At 33.6% G+C, this 18,386-nt stretch overlaps 1 protein-coding gene across 3 annotated transcripts in view; it reads right to left on the bottom strand.

Annotated features, from left to right (window-relative positions):
• The window catches only part of USP47 (ubiquitin specific peptidase 47), a 118,051-nt gene that overhangs the window by 26,677 nt on the left and 72,988 nt on the right, over positions 1–18,386 (bottom strand). For all 3 annotated transcript variants that reach the window (XM_087433210.1, XM_087433209.1, XM_087433211.1), the window contains 6 exons: positions 8,028–8,123; positions 7,799–7,951; positions 5,257–5,424; positions 3,267–3,398; positions 2,754–2,830; positions 2,107–2,162 (listed from right to left, as the gene is read on the bottom strand). In XM_087433210.1, the coding sequence (XP_087289336.1) occupies positions 2,107–2,162; positions 2,754–2,830; positions 3,267–3,398; positions 5,257–5,424; positions 7,799–7,951; positions 8,028–8,123 (682 nt within the window). The remainder of the gene's footprint in view (positions 1–2,106; positions 2,163–2,753; positions 2,831–3,266; positions 3,399–5,256; positions 5,425–7,798; positions 7,952–8,027; positions 8,124–18,386) is intronic.

The raw sequence follows: 18,386 nt of genomic DNA on the forward strand, positions 1-18,386 counted from the left end.
ATTAAGATTTTTAGAATGAAAAAGCCTCTCTGAAATTTGGAAATAGAATCATTTCTGATTTCAAATCATGCTATACCATCAAATTGTGTGACCCTGGGCAATTTTACTTCTCCAGACCTTGGTTTCTTCAATTTATTAATAGCACCTACCCCAGAGAGTTATTAACTGGGATATAATAAAATGTAATAAACGCTGTTGCTGCTGCAACTACCAAAAATGCTATTTATTTACTTGTTTATTATTATTCACTAATACGTTACTTTTCCTTTGTTCTCAAAGCAGTCTTTTAGCTGCCTTCTGATCAAAGAACTTCAGATGTAACTCAAAGCATTAAAAGTGACAATATGAGATTATGACACTGTTTAATAAAGCCAATGATTATTGGGCATTAAATAGGGAGAGCAATTTGTATTAAAAAAATCATGCCTCTGTGGAAGGTCAAAATCCACTGTTTGTAGAAATGAGCTCTGATTTTTAAAATATTCCATACTATACATTACAGCGCCCTCTGGTGCTTCATCCCAAAACTAGAGTGGGGAAAGCAGATAAAGGAAAGCTGAGTTACAGCACTACTGGAAATATCGGGAACGCTGGGTACCACAGAGGACACAAGAACTACAATCCTGGCTCTGCCTCCAGGCAGCTATGATCTTGGATAAGTTACTCTTTGGGGTATAGTTTCTTTATCTGTAAAGTAAGAATGATTACTCCAACTCTGAAATCTCTGTTCTGAAATGACTTCTTGTTATAATTTCTACTTATTTTCATTAATTCCACAGTAAATTATCGATCAGCCACTATACGACAGACTCTGGATTATACCACTGGTGAAAAGATGAGTAAGTCCTAAGCCTTGTACTAAGTGAATTCACAATCTAACGAGGGTTAACAAAAATGTAAACAAAAACATTATACTACTTAAAATAGATTTACTCATAGTATGGTAGTTTCTAAACAAAGGAAATACGTTGAAATCAAAGACAGTGATTACATTATTTTAATTATGAAAAGAATATGTGCAAACACACCACCTGTGTATGTATCTGTATATACATGCACACGCCCCTACCTATTTGCAATACTGCTTCAGTCAGTCAGAGTTAGCAAGAAAAAAACAGGCACTGCAATTTTTTAAAGTAATAACTACAAAAGAAAAAAATGACAAAGCCACATGCTTTCTATACAGGATTGTTTTGGGGATTCTTAATAAAATTAAAATATAATAAAGGATGTGTACTAGACTCATAAAACTTTACTTGCTTTTTAAGCAAATAAGCAAAGATATTTAACTCTAGTTCTTAAGAATGTTTCTAGAGTAGTAAGGTGGAAGTTTATTTCACCCAGGATCCCCATTCAAAGCATTCAGATACTAAAATACCCAAAAAGCTTGTAATATAAAAAAGCCATAATAGCTAAATTTGAGATTTTACTATGTACTAGCATAATGCCAAATGCTTAAAATATATGTTATTTCATTTAACTTTTTATAAAAACCCTGTAAAATACTATAATTATTCCCATTTTACAGATGTGGAAAGACTTAGAAAAGTTAACTTGCTCTGGGACATGCAGCTGGTGAGTTACAACTGCTACACAGGTCTGGGGGGGTTATCATCACTGAACCAAACTGCATATGATACAATTTTACTGCAAATAAATATCCAATTTATTTAATGTAGAGTAAGTTTTGTGTCCTAGTGTATTAAAAAATAGTTCAGGGGGGCTGGCCCAGTGGCATAGTGGTTGAGTTCACACGTTCCGCTTTGGCGGCCCAGGGTTTGCAGGTTCAGATACCGGGTGTGGACCTATGCACTGCTTATCAAGCCACGCTGGGGCAGGCATCCCACATATAAAGTAGAGGAAGATGGGCACAGATGTTAGCCCAGGGCCAATCTTCCTCACCAAGGGAAAAAAAAAAAAAATCAACCTTTTTCCAAGTGTTTTTACCAGTTGGTATTATCTCATAACAGTTTTTATAATTAATTATTCTAAGCATAAAAAAACTTAATTGTCCTATCATTTAAAAGTGGTTATCTGAGTTTGTAAACTTGCGAAAAAAATTAGTTTATAACAGATTAAAATCAAATTAACTATATGTTAACATACTTGCATTTCTTGCTGGATCCTTCAGTCTATATATCAGCATATATGCATTTGTGGAGCTAGTAGAAATATAAAAAAGATTAATGGGGACAAAAAGTAGATTGTAAAGATTCCATTTCCTAGCATCAAATATTTATTTAAAATAGTTTTTTATTATTTCAAACAATTAGAAAATCATGCAATTCTTGGACAGGTTCAAATTTAAAACATTCTAGAAAGAAAAGGAGAATCTACTTTGCTTTTACTGACACATTTATGAGAAGATTCCATATCTCCTCTTGGTAACCTAGTAAAGTCTTCAGAATATCTGTGTCCTAGAATGATTACCACAGTTAAGTCAGGACTCAGCAAACCTCTGGAAAGGGCCAGATAGTAAAAGCCTTAAGCTTTGCGGGCCAAATGGTCTGGGCTGTAATTATTTAACTTCTGTTGTAGTGGGAAAAGATCAACATACAATATTTAACTAAATGAGTATGGTGGTGTTCCAATGAAACTTTATTTCCAAAAACTGAGGGCAGGCTGGCCCGTGAGTTACAGTTGGCCGATCCCTGGGTTAAATCTTTTTAATGGTAAAAACTGTTGAGAAGCTATAAGTGATTCTAATTTATAAACACTAAAATACAGACACTAAACATTATCAAGTTACTTACCTTGCAAAAGCACTGGAGTAATAGCCTCTGCTTCCTGAAGATCCACCATGCGTTTTCTTAATGTCCTCTTGTGTTATCTGAAAGTTGTTCCATTATTTACTTTTTTGTAAAATCTGTAACACTGTTACCTTTATGTCAACGTATAACCCAATTTTTAACCTCAGAGGTAAATGGACCACGCAGACACCAATTCACAAAATTTAATCATAATCAGTGGCTGCTACCAGCCAATCAGTTCCAGCGCTCCTAAAATTAGGCAGCCCGCATGAAGGCTCAGGGCAAGAAGAAAACTGGGAGTCTATCTCTTGGAAACAAGAGAAGCCCGAAACAAAACAAAGAAATAACAATGAACAAGCAGGAAACTTAATGAAAGCAAAAACAAAAGACTGATTTGCTATGTGTCTTAAAATGCTACAGTGGACAATCTCCCATTTTTAATAAATCCTGCTGTCGATTAGAAACATCCCTAACTCCTGTCTTTCACAATAATAATCTTAAAAAACCCCCCCTTACCCTGCTGACATGTTGATCATTGAAGCTGTACCACTGTTCATCACTGAATGACTTTATACAAGCATAATAATGACCACCAGCAGCACTCCCTGAATGAACCATAACGGAGAAGAGCTCATAGATCAAGGAATTCTAAGGGGAAAAAATAAAAGTAACTCAGAGAAGAGGAAAAACACAAAACTCTTATTTTTATATTTCCTATTCTCTACTAATACATAGTGAAGTGGCGTGTTAGTTGTCCTGTATATTTATTGAAGGTCAACTTTCCTCTAAGATAACTAAAATGGCAAGTCACCACATATTATACACCACAAGTTTCATTCAGTGTATTCCTTCACATTTTAATTATGCTATAACCTCTGGAACTATGTATATCTAAAATATAAATTTATTCATTCATATAAAAAGAAAATAAAAGTCTGAAATTTTAGAAGCAAGTGCTAAATACAAGACTGTTCTGATATGCACAAGATCAAGAAATCCCAAATAACATTGTTTTTTATTCAAATAAGATTCTATTTCCTTTACAAAAGAGCTGAAGGATATAATGATTTAGAACATCTTCTAATGTATATACGTAATATCTGTGATATAGCGATCTACCGATTTGACATCTCTCAGGTATGCAAAGCTGGTTCAATATGAGAAAATCAAACCATGTAATCCAGGCTAAAACATTACATGATTATACCAATTGACTCAGAAAAAGCATTTGACAAAATCCAATACCCATTCATGATAAAAACTCTCAACAGACTAGGAAGAGGGGAACCTCCTCAACTTGATAAAGAACATCTAAAAAAACCTAGAGCCAACATCATACTTAACGGTGAGAGACTGAACACTTTCCTCCTGAGACTGGAAACAAGGCAACAATGTCCTCTCTTACCACTCCTATTCAACATTGTATGGGAAGTCCTCCCTAGTGCAATAAGACAAGGAAAAAAACCAAAACTGACGGACATAATTGTCTATGATGAAAAACAAGCAGGGGGTTGGATTTGGCTCTTGAGCCACAGTTTGCTAACCCTTGCTTGAATGCAACGTTCTTTATACTAAGTTATAATGTATCCACTACATTATTCATTACATAGCAATTCACACTCACCTATCTGCCCTGAAAGAAACAGAAAATTTTAAAGAGTAAAGTGTAGTGATGATGGAGGTGAGAATAATGGTCTTGATCCAAAAATAGATTTATGTAAGTGAAACTGCATTCTTTAATATTTCCTAAAAAACTCTGTATTTAACATGACTCTGTAAGATTTGAGCTAGTGATCAGTCTTCATGCTAGTGATGTTATTCACACCATGCTCAAGACATTTGATCTGTAATTCTCCCCTCAATAAAGCAGATTATACTAATGTGAAAGAAATGGTTTGATAAGATCTTAAAAATCATTGATGCAGTGACAAAAAAGATTCTACCCTAGAGATTATTCAGTCTTGTAGTCTTCAAATTAAAATCCACAGAAGGATACCTTTTTCTGAAGTGCCTTAAGGGCTGTCATGGGGGAGGGAGACTGAGGGCTTTGGCTTTCCCCCACCTCAAAAAGATCAGTTCTATTATTTACTGTTTCATAAAGGGTTCTATAACCATAACTTTTTAAACCAACAGATTTAGTCTAATGCTTTCATTTTGCTGTATGAGAAAACTCTCATGAATAAGATTTAGAGGCTTGCTGCAACTTCAAAGGCAGAAGTAATTTCTTGACTACTAGGCACCCTTTCCACACCACCACCCAGCTTGCTAACGTTGTTAAAGTTCAGCCTCCCAGAAATTAATGCTCCCACTTGTAAGTATTTTTTCCTAAAGTTTAATAATGATCACATATATGCATAAAAAACAATACCTTAAAAAAAGTCTTAACTTTCAAAAATTAAACTTCTTTTAAAGAGAATTTTATCAGTTACAACAGCTGGAGAATTATATAGCAGTTCAGAGATTATCTGATTCTCTCTTTCAACAAACAACCACCTATAAAAGATACCTTTTCAAGTCCAGGTTTTGAAATCTTTTCAGTTCCACTGTTGTTTTCAAGACAGATCCCTTCATCGACACCATCATCATTGGAGAAGTCATTGCTCATTTGATCACTGTGACAACTGCCTTCATTTTCTGCTCCACTGTCCGTGCAACTTTCAGTCTGGGGAGATTTCTTAACAAAACATAATTATCTTACAATTATAAGCTAAATAAAGGGAAAATATATACTCAGTAAAACTTTCTATCTATATGCTACTAACTTTTTCACATAATTTAAAATACAATTGTTAATAAAAATACCTAAGTAAATTTATTTTCTCTTAAAAAATGACACCTTAAATAAAATTAAACAAAAAAAGTGTATTTTAAAAGCATTTCTATTAATGTCCTTAAAATTCTAATACATCAAATTAGTGATTCAGAATTCTACTAAACCCCATTTCTGTTTATAGCTACAACGTAACAACAGAGAATTACCATTTCTTTCACCAAAATCCATAAAAGCAGAGAACCCAAGCTCCAAAATGAGCTTCTTTTGTTCTCAAATCCCAAAAGAATATCATCTTTTTTCATGAACAAAAAGTTCAATTCAGCTTATCACTGTGCTACGTATTACAATTAGAAAGAAAAACAAGACATTGTATTCATCTTCAAGAATTTTATACTCTAGTGTATAGGAGGTGGAAATGTAATAACAGCATTCATACTCTTCTGTGCTTTTATGATTTTTAAATTTCTTTCATGCAAATTTAATTTGAAGAAATATACTTCTTAGAAATCCCCAAACAACTCTTTCCCTCCTTTTCTTTTAATATTTTATATACATACCTAAAAATGTTTTTATTTAAATAGTTTGAGAATTTTTCTCTAAGATGTGGACTCTTGATGCGCATACGGCATTGCATAGAAATTCTTGAATTAACCAAGCAATATGTAATAAACACCAACTTTTTGCCAAGAACTTTGTTGTAGGGACTGCATCTAACAGGCAGACTTCATCCCTCAAGAAAGTTTGGTTCAAGGAAAAATGGAGATGAAAACCAACTTTAGAACTCTACACTAAGTCCAAAGAGATCATTCCTGAAACTCTTTTAACTAAATCAGAACATCTTCTCTTCTCTTTTCCCAAGAAATGGACCTAGAACTTTCTAAAATTTTCTGTCAAACTTTATATCTAGGTTTTCTTCCCTTGGAAAAGATTTCCTTTTCCAAGAAATACATTAGTAATATACAGAAGAACAATCTAATATTCATCTCTGTTTGAGGAGGAATACTATAAAGATTATGTCTTTGAAATGTTGGTATCCTTTGGGGTAGATTTTTTAGTTTACACACGGCATTTGACATATTATTTTAAATTAAACCTTTCAAAATGTTACCTGGTCATAGGTACCATTCAATAAACATCTACTTTATTTAAGGCACTCTGTTCTATAGAAGCTATAAAAAGCAATTATTACTCTTACATTACAGACAAGCAAAGTGAGGCTCAGAAAGCTTGCTCACATTGCCTCTTAGTATTTAAATAAAACCTGATGAATGTTTAAAGTTATTTTTGAGCTTCTGGGAAAAGGCATTTTTATAACTATAATAATCAGTTCCATTCAGAAAAAAATGCTTCATGGTAGTTTTGAGAATAATAAAGATTTATCACTCTGTAATAACTATGTTAAGTGACTGTAAATATTCCCCATAATGAAATCAGAAGAGTTTCCAAAAGAATACAGTGGGACAGTACGAATCTTCTACTGAATAAGGATAGAGGAACCAGAGAATTTGGGGAGGTCAATGAGTGAAAGAAATTACCTGTGTCCTTCAAAGTTGTATTCTCAAACTATTTAGTTTTAATTAAAAAAAAAAAAAAAGACACAGAAATCGAAATATAATGGTATACACTCAAAATTTATACATTATAAACCAATATTACCACAATAAAAAAAAAAGATTCATTAAAAAGGGAAACGGACAAAATACTTTTAATTGCCTAGCTTTCTAATCTAGCCAGTTTAAGAGCTAGCACACCTTAAGTGAGAATAACTCAGAACACTTAATCCTTGAAAAAGACACTAAGACAAATACAAGAAATAAGGCCATACTACCCAGTTTGCTTGTTCATTCATTCACTCACATATATTTCCTATGTGTTTATTATGTATCAGAAACACAGGTGCACCCCATGTCTAGACTGATTCGTTTCAATAACTGGTAAAGTTATGAAACATACTATTATCACTCAAATTAAGGAAATAATTTCAGAGTTTGAGATCCTTTTTGTCTTTTCAAAGAATATCATAAGTTACTCCAATCAAGCAAGAATATTTGAAATATAAGTTATAGTGGACAGGAAAAGCTTATAGAAAGCTGGGTCTTTCTACAGAACTTGTCATTACGAAATAAGGAAAGAAAGGAAAAGTTTCAATCAAGAAGACAGTCTAACCAAACAACATCAGTGTTAAGTTACTCCAAATAGCTCTTTTAAACACATGATGGACCAAAATGGATTAATGAAAAATATCTTATAACAAGAAAATATAATAAATATTTACCTCATCTTCAACATCAATAAATGTACTCATATCTAGCTCCTCAGGAAATGTCATCCGATCATTCAATTTAATCCTGTGCATGGTTGTATAATCAAAATCAAACCTTTTCAATTGTAAGGTCAGCAGATAAGGGAAATGCAAAAACCGAAGACCCTGAAAAACAAAGGGACCTATTGAATATTGAATATTATCTCAGATAATTAAGTATTAATTTCTACATGGCATCTACCTTTCGTGCATCACACTTCTTCTTACAACGTTCACAAAAATATTGATTTGGGCCATCCAGGATCTCAGGCTGAATAAATGCATGCAATGCTTCTTCCTAGTTAGAAAAAAATAATTGTTTTATAATTACTTACAAATATTATAATATTAACGACAAAGCCCTGAATATAAAAACACTGCAGTTACCAAATACTTATAAGTAGAATGGTTAGAAAATTAGAACTCAAAATGCAAAAAGGAAAAAAATTGTCATTATAAAAACTAAGCAAAACATAATTTATTTCCTGTTGCATGAGGTCTGCCTTTCCCAGTATTGCACATCATAGTCATTTCTACCTAATTTTTTTGACTTTACATTGTGGTGTCTGGCTAAATAATCTAGTAAAAATCCTCAGTCTTTAGATTAAAAAAGTAATTCCATACTTCTTAGAAAAGCAGTTACATGTATCACTTCAATCTTCTTGTAAAAGGAGACAACTGTACAATAAATAACACAGAACTCTGAAGAATTCACACTATACATACATTAAAAAGTCTAATAAACATCCTTAATCACTATATCTAAGGTCAGTGAGTAATCCACCACTAAACTAGTTATAAAGACTGGAAAACACTGCAATCCTCTCACTGTGTATCAGATACTGCTCCATCTGAAAATGTACAGTGAGAGCTCCTGGACTGTTCACCTAGTGGAAGGAACCATGTGGTTCTTTTTTCTCCATACAGCCTTAAGACAGAAGCAAGAAACTTAGTATAATTACTGTTGAAGAATCAGTGGGCATAAAATTAATCTTTAATTTTTAATTACTGATTTTTCACAATCAAAAAACCAAATTTTAGTTAACACAACATGTAAGATAAGACTGCATAATCTCAAATTTTGTTTGATGTCATCTCTTTTCTTCACACATGGTCTAGGCAGAACTACTGACAAAAAGGAAAAGAAAGGGAATCACGAAGACAGACAAAATATCTTCAAGTATTTTTCTTTTGGTACAGAACAAGTTGTTCCTCAAAAGATAAATAAAGGAGTTTAATCTGGCAAAATGGACCTAATTATAAAATAGCTGGTAAAGCTTATTAAACTACCATCTACATATTGTTTGATATAACTCATTCTGGAGTAGGATCAAAAATATGAAAAGATATTCAAAATGCTTCTAACTTCATCTATCTTCTATTTTGTTCTCAGAACACAAGGAAGCACCAAGCGTTGCGGGGATCAATTAGCTGGGGTGTTTTCCACATGACCAAGCATTTTACTGGAGGTCACAGGAAAGGACACATTTAGAAAATGATTTTTTTCTCTGAAGCATATTTTAAGCATGAAAAAGGCAAATTCTGTAAAAACATGGCAGAAAAAAAAAAACCTTTTAGATAAATCACTTCTACAGCTTAACACAGACCAACAGATATCAAATTCATCAAGCTTTCCAACAGAGGTAATTTGAACTGGTAAAACATTTAACATCTAAAAAAAAAAAAAAAAAAAGGGTGGGGAGAGGAGGGAGAGTGAAAAATTCTGTAACTCAAATTCTACTTTACTAAACTAAGGTGTGTGTGTATTAGTCTCTGGCTTAGGGTTCACAGCTAGAGCTATCTTTTTTGTTGTTGTTTAATTTAAAACTCAGAGAAAAGTTTAAAGAACAGAAAATTCCTATAAACTCTTTACTTAGACTCACCAAGTTCTAACCTTCTGCTACCCGTGCTTTATCATTCTCCTACCCACATACACATTATGATGTATTTTTCTGAACCATTTGAGAGTAGTTCACACATCATGCTTTTCCTCTTAATACTTCAATGTGACTTTTTGAGAATAAGGATATTCTTACATAAACAGAGTTATCAAACTCAGAAAAAATTAATATTGATAAAGTGCTTTTTGTCAGTCCATATTTCAATTCTGTCAATTATCCTAATAACGTGCTTTATAGTATTTCTCCCCGTCCAGTACAGAATCAAATCAAGGATCACAGATTGCATTTGGCTGTCTGTTTCTTCAGATTTCTTTTGTCTAGAACAAAGGAAAAGCCTTCCTTTCTTTCATGACATTAATATTTTTTTTGTAGGGGCCAGTTATGTTCCTCATGATTAGGTTCAGGTTATACATTCTTTACTAGACTAGTACCTAAGTAATGGTATGTCCTTCTAAGGGTATCACAGCTGCAGGCCATGATGTTCCTAACTCCTTATTGGTGATATTAACTTTAATCACCTGGGCAAGGTGTTATCCTGTTTCTCTGCTATATAGTTATTTTTTCCCCTTGCAACTAATAAGCAATCTGCAAAAAAGACCCTCGGAGACCAGGCAAAAATCCTGAGCCTTAAACTTTCCGCCCTAGATTCAGTATCCACTAATGGATTCTCACTTATACCAAATTTTAATGTGATGTTTGCTTTAGGAGGCAACTTGAAAATCTTTTTCTTTTAATAGGCAATTTAAGCCTGTTTATATTTGATATGACTGATATGTTTTGTTTCCTCTCAGTCACTACTGTATGCTATAATTACTGCACGTATTAAGTAATATTTACTGTGTTCCTTTCTCTACATGGTGTTTTCTTTGCTACTTTTTACATTTTCTTTTGGTATTTAGGAAGGTCAGTAATTTTGCTCTAGTGCATTTATACTTGTTAGTGCCCTTAATCCTTTTTCTCCCCTTTTTTCTTACTTAAGCTTTTGGTGTCCAGTCTGCCAGTTTTTAACGGTATCCTTTGTCTCCTACCTATTCAACAGTCTATGATCTTATTCTACTTTCCCTTTCTCTCCTCCTTCTCCTCCTTTTTAAAGAATGGTATTCTTTGTACTTTGTCAAACGTGTAACATTTCATACTATTCTTCTACTCATGACCCCACCCTTGTTTTATTTACCCCTTAACTTTACAATTCAATAAATCAAATGCTCATAGTCCTTCAGCTGCAGCTTCTCCAGTGATCTCTTGGTTGGATGGAGCTCATCCTCTAATAAACTCCTCAGGAAGGGCTCATGGTTACAATATTCAATGCCTTCTTCAATGTTCAAAATTGGTTTTCTATTGCCATCATAATTGAAGGGAAACTTGGCTGGATATCAAATCCTTGGCCTGTACTTTCTTCCCTTGAGTTTCTTGAAATTGTTATGCTGTTTCCATGATTTGCACGTTGCTCATCAGAAATATGATGCCAGTCCAATTTATCCTTCAAGTTGAACAGTTTACTAAAATATGTCTCAGAGATGATCATTCCAGGTTAGTTTGTCCAGGTACATGGTGAGTCCTTCAAAAGGCAGTTTTAAATTTCCCTTATTCCTAGAAAGTTTTCCTGGATTATAAATTTTGTTCCACTGTGCTTTTATTCTTCACAGACTCTAATTATGTTGGACCTCCTTTGCTGGTCTTCCCTTTCAATCATTTTCTCTGAGATCGTTTTAACCTCTTTATCTCATTTTCATTTGATGTCCCTCTTTAGATTTTCATTCCATTCTATTCTCTTGAGAACTTTATAATTTACTCTTCATTTCTAACATAGTTTTGTCTTTTTCTTCAATTTCTTTACTGAGTTTGATCAACTCGCATTGTATTTCTTCTTCTTCTTCTTTTTTTAATCCACTTCTCTCCTTAAACTTTTGGATACCAGGTTTTGTTTTGCTTGTTTGAGAATACTTAATTTAGTCTAGAGTACGGTGTTACAGTATTCTACTTTGTGGTTATTTTCCCGAGGGTTTTTTTGGGGGAGGGGCTGGATTTTCATAAGCTGAAATACTTTAATACATATTTTCTGTTTTCTTCTAACAGTGGTGCTAAGTTTGATTTTTTCCCTCTAGTCATTTTGTGGATAGCATTCTTTAGTTTGAGTGTACCTTGTCAACTTAGTGAAGTGCAGTCTCTTGAATGGGTAATGGGAGGGGAGAGGTTGGGGTCTTCTTTCATTTTGCAGGACCCTTAATTTTTCTCTCTCTTCTTGTTTTCTCTTCACTGCTATGACTCAGAGGCATCACTCCTTCTCTGTTTATATCCTCCTTCTCCCAAAGCAAAATTCTTCCAAGGATGCCACTTCTAAGTCTGCTTACTCTAAAACCCCTTTCTTGTAGCTGGTACTATAAACTACCAAGTCCCAGTCTATGTTCACTATTTTGGCACGTACTGTTGTACTTTCTCTTTTTGAGGGTGATTTTGCCTCCGTTTTGCATAAGTCCTTCAATCCCCTCTCTTCTGTTTCACAGAGTCTCTAAAGCTTCCCACTTCATCCTCTCCACATATACAGACTTGCAGCAGCAGTGGAACCGCTGCTGGAATCTGGTGATGATTTTGCTACTTACAGGTGATTTGAAGTTCATGATATTCTGTCTCCTAGTAATGCAGAAGGAACACAAATGAAACCCAATTAACCCATACCTTCTATGGTTTTTTGGGAGGATGTGTGGAGATATGTAGATTCAGGTAGGCACCATTATCCTTCAGATTGAGAAACCAGTTAAAGCTATATTAATAATTTTCTATAGCTTCGTTACTCTAGCTTTTAACAAGATGTCACCAGGATAAATATAATTAAGATTACTGAGTTATAAAAATTAGTGTCAATTCATCCATCCATTCAACAAATAAATTATGTAAATAATGGGGTAATGTGGTTATATATTTCTATCTTGACAATGTGATTACAAGACAACTAAAAATCATGCCGAACAATATTTTAGATTTTAAAAAATAAGTTATGAATCATAAAAATGGAACAAAATATTATAAACACTGTACATTAATAATACACACAAAAAAACTGCACTGCTTACCATGAGCTGTCCTCTTGAATACGTTAAATTTATGTGTCTTGCTTCAAAACTAGCTTTGGGTTGACTATGATTATTTTTCATCATTCCAGAGTGAAGATAATAGTTTTATTTTCTAGAGCTTACTCCTCTTCATTTATTATACAAAATGTAATTTTGCCCATTTTTTAAAGATTCTGTCATTTTTACAGTTCAGAATAGAACATAGAGAATTTTTACATCCTTAGTTCTCCAAATAAAAAACACTGGCTATCACAATTTTATAGTTAATGCAGAAAATCTAGGCACCGTGCAATCAAAAGAAATAACTAAGGAATGATATTGCCTATAAAATCCTCTCATTTTTTAAACTATTAACCTATATATAAAATTCTTTCTCCATCATTCAATGTCTATTTTATTCTGAATGGAGAAATGAGTGTTAAAATATGATACTTTATTTTTCAAATTGAACAAAAAAAGATAAATCAGAAAAACCACTGATAACTATTTCCTAACTGATTTTGATGTACTTAGCGAAATTCTGTGCTATTGACACACATCAAGAGACATATTCAATTATCTTTCCCACATATACTTTAAGTTGTGTTTTTGTTTTAACTAGGAAGAGAACTAGATACTTTTACCTAAGCCATCCACTTTTTTTAATTGCAATTTTTGAGATAGTTGTAGATTGACTCATAAGAAATAATACAGAGAAAACTCTTGTACACTTTGCCCAGTGTCCTCCAATGGTAACATTTTGCAAAACTATAGTATATCACAACCAAGATACTGACATTCACACAATCCACCTATCTTGTTCAGATTTTGCCAGTTTTAGTGTACTCATTTGTCTGTGTATTAGGTTCTATACAGTTTGATCACCTGTATAGGTTCATGTATCCACCACCACAGTCAAGAGACTGAGCCGTTCCTACACTACAAGGATCCCTCCTGTCGCTCTTTTTTAGTAACCGCCTACCCATCCTTCCCCTGGCCCCACAAAATCTATAAGCTCTGGCAATGATTAATGTGTTCCCAGTTCTAAAATTTTTTCATATCAAAAATACTGTTTTGGGATAGGCTTTTTTCACTCAGCACAATTCCCTGGAGATTCATTCAAGTTTTTATGTGTATCAACAGTTTGTTGCTTTTTATTGCTGAGTTTTAGTCTATGGTTTGTATGTGTCACAATTTGTTAAACCATTCACTTGCTGAAGGACATCTGGGCTGATTCCAGTTTGGGGATATTAAAAATAAAGATGATGCTATGAACATTTGTGTACAGGTTTCTGTGTGAACATAAGTTTTCATTTCTCTGGGATAAATAACCAAGAGTACAACAGCTGGAGCTTATGGTAACTGCATGTTTAGTTTTACAAGAAGCTGCCTGTAACATTTCACATTTCCACCAAGAATGTATGAGTGATCCAGTTTCTCTGCATTGTCGCCAGCTTTTTGGGCCGTTATTTTTTATTTTAGCCATTCTGTAGGTGGAGAGTGATATGTTCATTGTGCTTTGAACTTGCATTTCCCTAGTGATGCTGAACATCTTATCCCGTATTTATTTGACATCTGTATGTCCTCTTTGATAAAATATTATGTCTTTTGCTAATTGTCTAAATAGATTTTTTTTTACTATCGTGTTTTGAGACTTCTTCATATATTCTAGATTAGTCCTTTGTCAGATACGCGGTTTGCAAGTATGTTCTCCTAGTCTGTAGCTTCTCTTTTTATCCTCTTCACATGGGCTTTCAAAGAGCAAATGTTTTTAAATTTTGATGAGATCCAACTTGTCAATTTTTCCCTTTGTGGATTGTACTTTTGGTATCAAATCTAAAAACTCATTGCTTAATGCTAGATCTGGAAGAATTTTTTTAAATGTTTTTTTCTACAACTTAATAACTTTACATTTTACGTTTAAGTCTATGATCCATTTTAAGTTAATTTTTGTACAAGATAGGAGGGTTAAGTAGAGGTTTATTTTGTGCATATAGATGCCTAATTGTCACAACACTATTTGTTGAAACTATCATCATTCCTCCATTGAATTGTTCTTGTGCCTTCTCAAAAAAGTTGGGCATATTTGTGTGGACCTATTTCTGGGTTTTCTACTCTGTTCCATTGATCTATATGTCTATCCCCTCCACCAACACCACTGTAGCTATATAATGAGTCTTGAAACCAGGTAGACTGATGTCTCCCACTTTATTCTTCTTTTTCCAAAATTCTTTTAGCTATTCTAGCTCTTTTAGTTCCTTTGCCTTCTACAATAAATTTTAGAATGAGCTTGTGTATATATCATCAAAAAACTTTGCCAGATTTTAAAAGGAATTGCATCAAAACTATATAATTTTGGAAAGAACATCTTTACTATGTTGAATCTTCCAATCAATAAGCACAGTATGTCTCCTCATTTATTTAAATATTCTTTTCAGAGTTTGTAGTTTCCAGCACATAGGTCCAGTACACATTTTACTGGATTCACATCCAAGGTTTTGGGTTTTTTCCACCACTGTAAATGGTAGTGTATTTTTAATTTCACTTTCCTCATGTTCTTTGCTAGTATTTTGAATTACAATTGATTTTTGTAGGTTTATCTTATATCCTGCTACCTTGCTAAACTCACTTAGTTCTAGGGGTTTTTTGGGTAGATACCATGGGACTTTCTCCGTTAAAAAATCATGTTATCTAAAAGAAGGGGCAGACAATTTTATTTCTTCCTTTAATTGGTATGCCTTTTATTAACCATTTCTGGCCTTATTGTCTTGGCTGGGACTTCCAGTACTATACTGAATAAGAGCGGTGAGAATAGACATCCTTGCCTAGATAACCCTGACATTCTAGGGAGAAATCATTCAGGCTTTCACCATGAAGTACGATGTTAGTCATAGGTTTCTTGAATACATTCTTTATCTTGAGAAAATTACCCTCTATTCCCAGTTTTCTGAGAGTTTTTATCATGAGTGGATATTGAATTTTTTCAAGTGCTTTTTCTGAGTCAACTGACACGATCATGTAAATTTTCTTCTTTTGCCTGTTAATATGATAGATTACACTCATTTTTTTTAATATTGACCAGCCTTGAATCCCTGGAATAAACTCTACTTAGTCATGGTCATGATATATAATTCTTTTTATACATTGCTTAATTCTATCTGCTAATATTTTGGTAAGGATTTTCCCATCTGTATGCATTAAGCATATTGGCTTGCTCATAGTTGTTTTTTCTTTTAACTATCTTTGGTTTAGTATCAGGATAAGATTAGCTTCATAAAATAAATTGGGAAGGGTTCCCTCCATTTCCATTTTTTGGAACAGATTGTGTAGAACTAGTATTCATTGTTGTAAAATGTTTAGTACAAGTCTCCAGTGAAACCACCCTGACTTGGAGATTTCCTTTTTGAGAGATTTTTAATTATGAATTTAATACCTTAACAGTTACAGGGCTATTCAAATTATCTAATTCATACTGGATGAGTTGTAGTTTGTGCTTTTCAAGGTATTGGTTCATTTCATCTAATTTATTAAATTTATATGTGCAGAGTTGTTTGCTGTAGTTTCATTATACTTTTGATATCTGCAAGGTCTGTAGTAGTATTCATTTTATTCCTAATGCTGGAAATTTCTGTCTTTTTTTTTGTCAGTCTTGCTACAGGTTTGTCAGCTATATTGCTCTTTTCAAAGAATTAGCTCTGTTTTACTGATTTTCTCTATTGTTTTTCTGTTTTCAATTTCACTGATTTCTACTCTTTTCTTTATTATGTCCTTCCTTCTACTTGCTTTGGGTTTCTTTTGCTCTTCTTTTTCCAGGTTAGGTGAAAGTTAATTGATTCAAAACTTTTCCTCTTTTTCGCTAATGTAAGCATTTTACTAAAGGTCAGCACTTAACGCTCTTAGTTTCCCTCTCAGTATTGCTTTAGGTATGTCTCAAAATTTATGATATATTTTCATTCTCATTCAGTTCAAAATACTTTTTAAAATTTCCCTTGAGACTTCCTCTTTGACTCATGGATTACTCAGAAGTGTGTTGTTTATTTTTCAAGTGTTTTGTGATTTCCAGTTATCTTTCTATTACTGATTTTCAATTTGATTCCATTGTGGTTGAAAAACACACTCTCTGATTTTAATTCTTTTAAGTTGGTTGAGGTTTGTTTTATAGGCCAGGGTATGGTTATCCTGGTATATATAGTCTACGGGTACTTGACAGGAATGTGTACTCTGCTATTGTTGAGTGGACCATTTTATGAGTGTCTATTAAATCCTGTTGGTTGAGTTTTATATCTTTGCTAATTTTCTGTCTAGAGGGTCTACCTATCAATTATTGAGAGAGGGGCTTTGAAGTCTCCAACCACAACTGTAGATTTGTCAATTTCTCCTCTCAGTTCAGACAGTTTTTGCTTCATATATTTTGCAGCTCTATTATGTGGTACATACACATTTAGGATTGCTGTCTTCTTGACAGATTGAGCTTTTTATCATTATACGATGCCCCTCTCTGTCTCTAGTAATTTTCTGTGCTCTAAAGTCTACTTTATCTGATATTAATATAGCCATTCCTCATTTTTCCTAATTAATGTTTACATGAGATATCATTTTCCATTCTTTTACTTTCACCTTGCCTATACCAATACATTTAAAGGGAGTTTTTTGTAGATAGCATACTTTTGGGTTATTTATTTATTTATCTGCTGAGGGAGATTCACCCTGAGCTAACATCTGTTGCCAATCTTCCACATTTTGCTTAATAAAGATTCACCCTGAGTTAACATCCGTGCCAGTCTTCCTCTATTTTCTATGTGGGTTGCCACCACAGCATAGTCACCAACAAGGGTGTAGGTCCGCGCCTGGGAACTCAGGCTGCCAAAGCAGAGCATGCCAAACTTAACCACTAGGCCACGGGGCTGGCCCCTGTGTTATGTTTTTTTAATCTAATATGCTAATCTTTGCCTTTTAGTATAGTTAGACCATTTACATGTAACTAAGTCTACTACTTTAGTTTTTCTCTTTCTCCTGCCTTCCTGTGGAGTACTTGAACATTTTTTTGAATTCTATTTTGATTTATATCTAGTGTTTTCGAGTGTATCTCTTTTTCAGTGGTTGCTGTAGGTATTATATTATATACACATAACTTATCAGTCTACTGGTGCCATCCTTTTACTAGTTCAAGTGAGGTATAGAAACCTTACCTCCCTTTATGTCTTTTTACCCTCTCCCATTTATAATATAATTGTCTTAAACATTTCCTCTACACATATTTAGAACTGCATCAGTGTTATAATTTTGGTTCAACCATCAAACATAATTTAGAAAACTCAGGAAGAGAGGGAAAGCCTATTGTTTTTACCAGATTTTTGCTTATCATGTTCTTTCTTCATTCCCAATGTTCCAAGAAGCCTTCCTTTTATCTTTTCCTTTCTGTTTAAAGAACTTTCTTTAGCCATTTCTTAAAGGCATATCTGCTGGTAACAAATTCTCTTAGTGTTCCCTCATCCAAGAATGTCTTCATTTTCCTTTCATTTCTGAAGAATATTTCCACCGAGTATAAGACTCTAGTTGACAGTTTTCTTTCAACACCTGAAAAATGTGCCACTTCCCTCTGTCCTCCAA

This window comes from Ceratotherium simum, chromosome 7 (genome assembly GCF_057802395.1).
Source record: "Ceratotherium simum simum isolate JZ-2026a chromosome 7, ASM5780239v1, whole genome shotgun sequence".
NCBI lineage: Eukaryota > Metazoa > Chordata > Mammalia > Perissodactyla > Rhinocerotidae > Ceratotherium > Ceratotherium simum.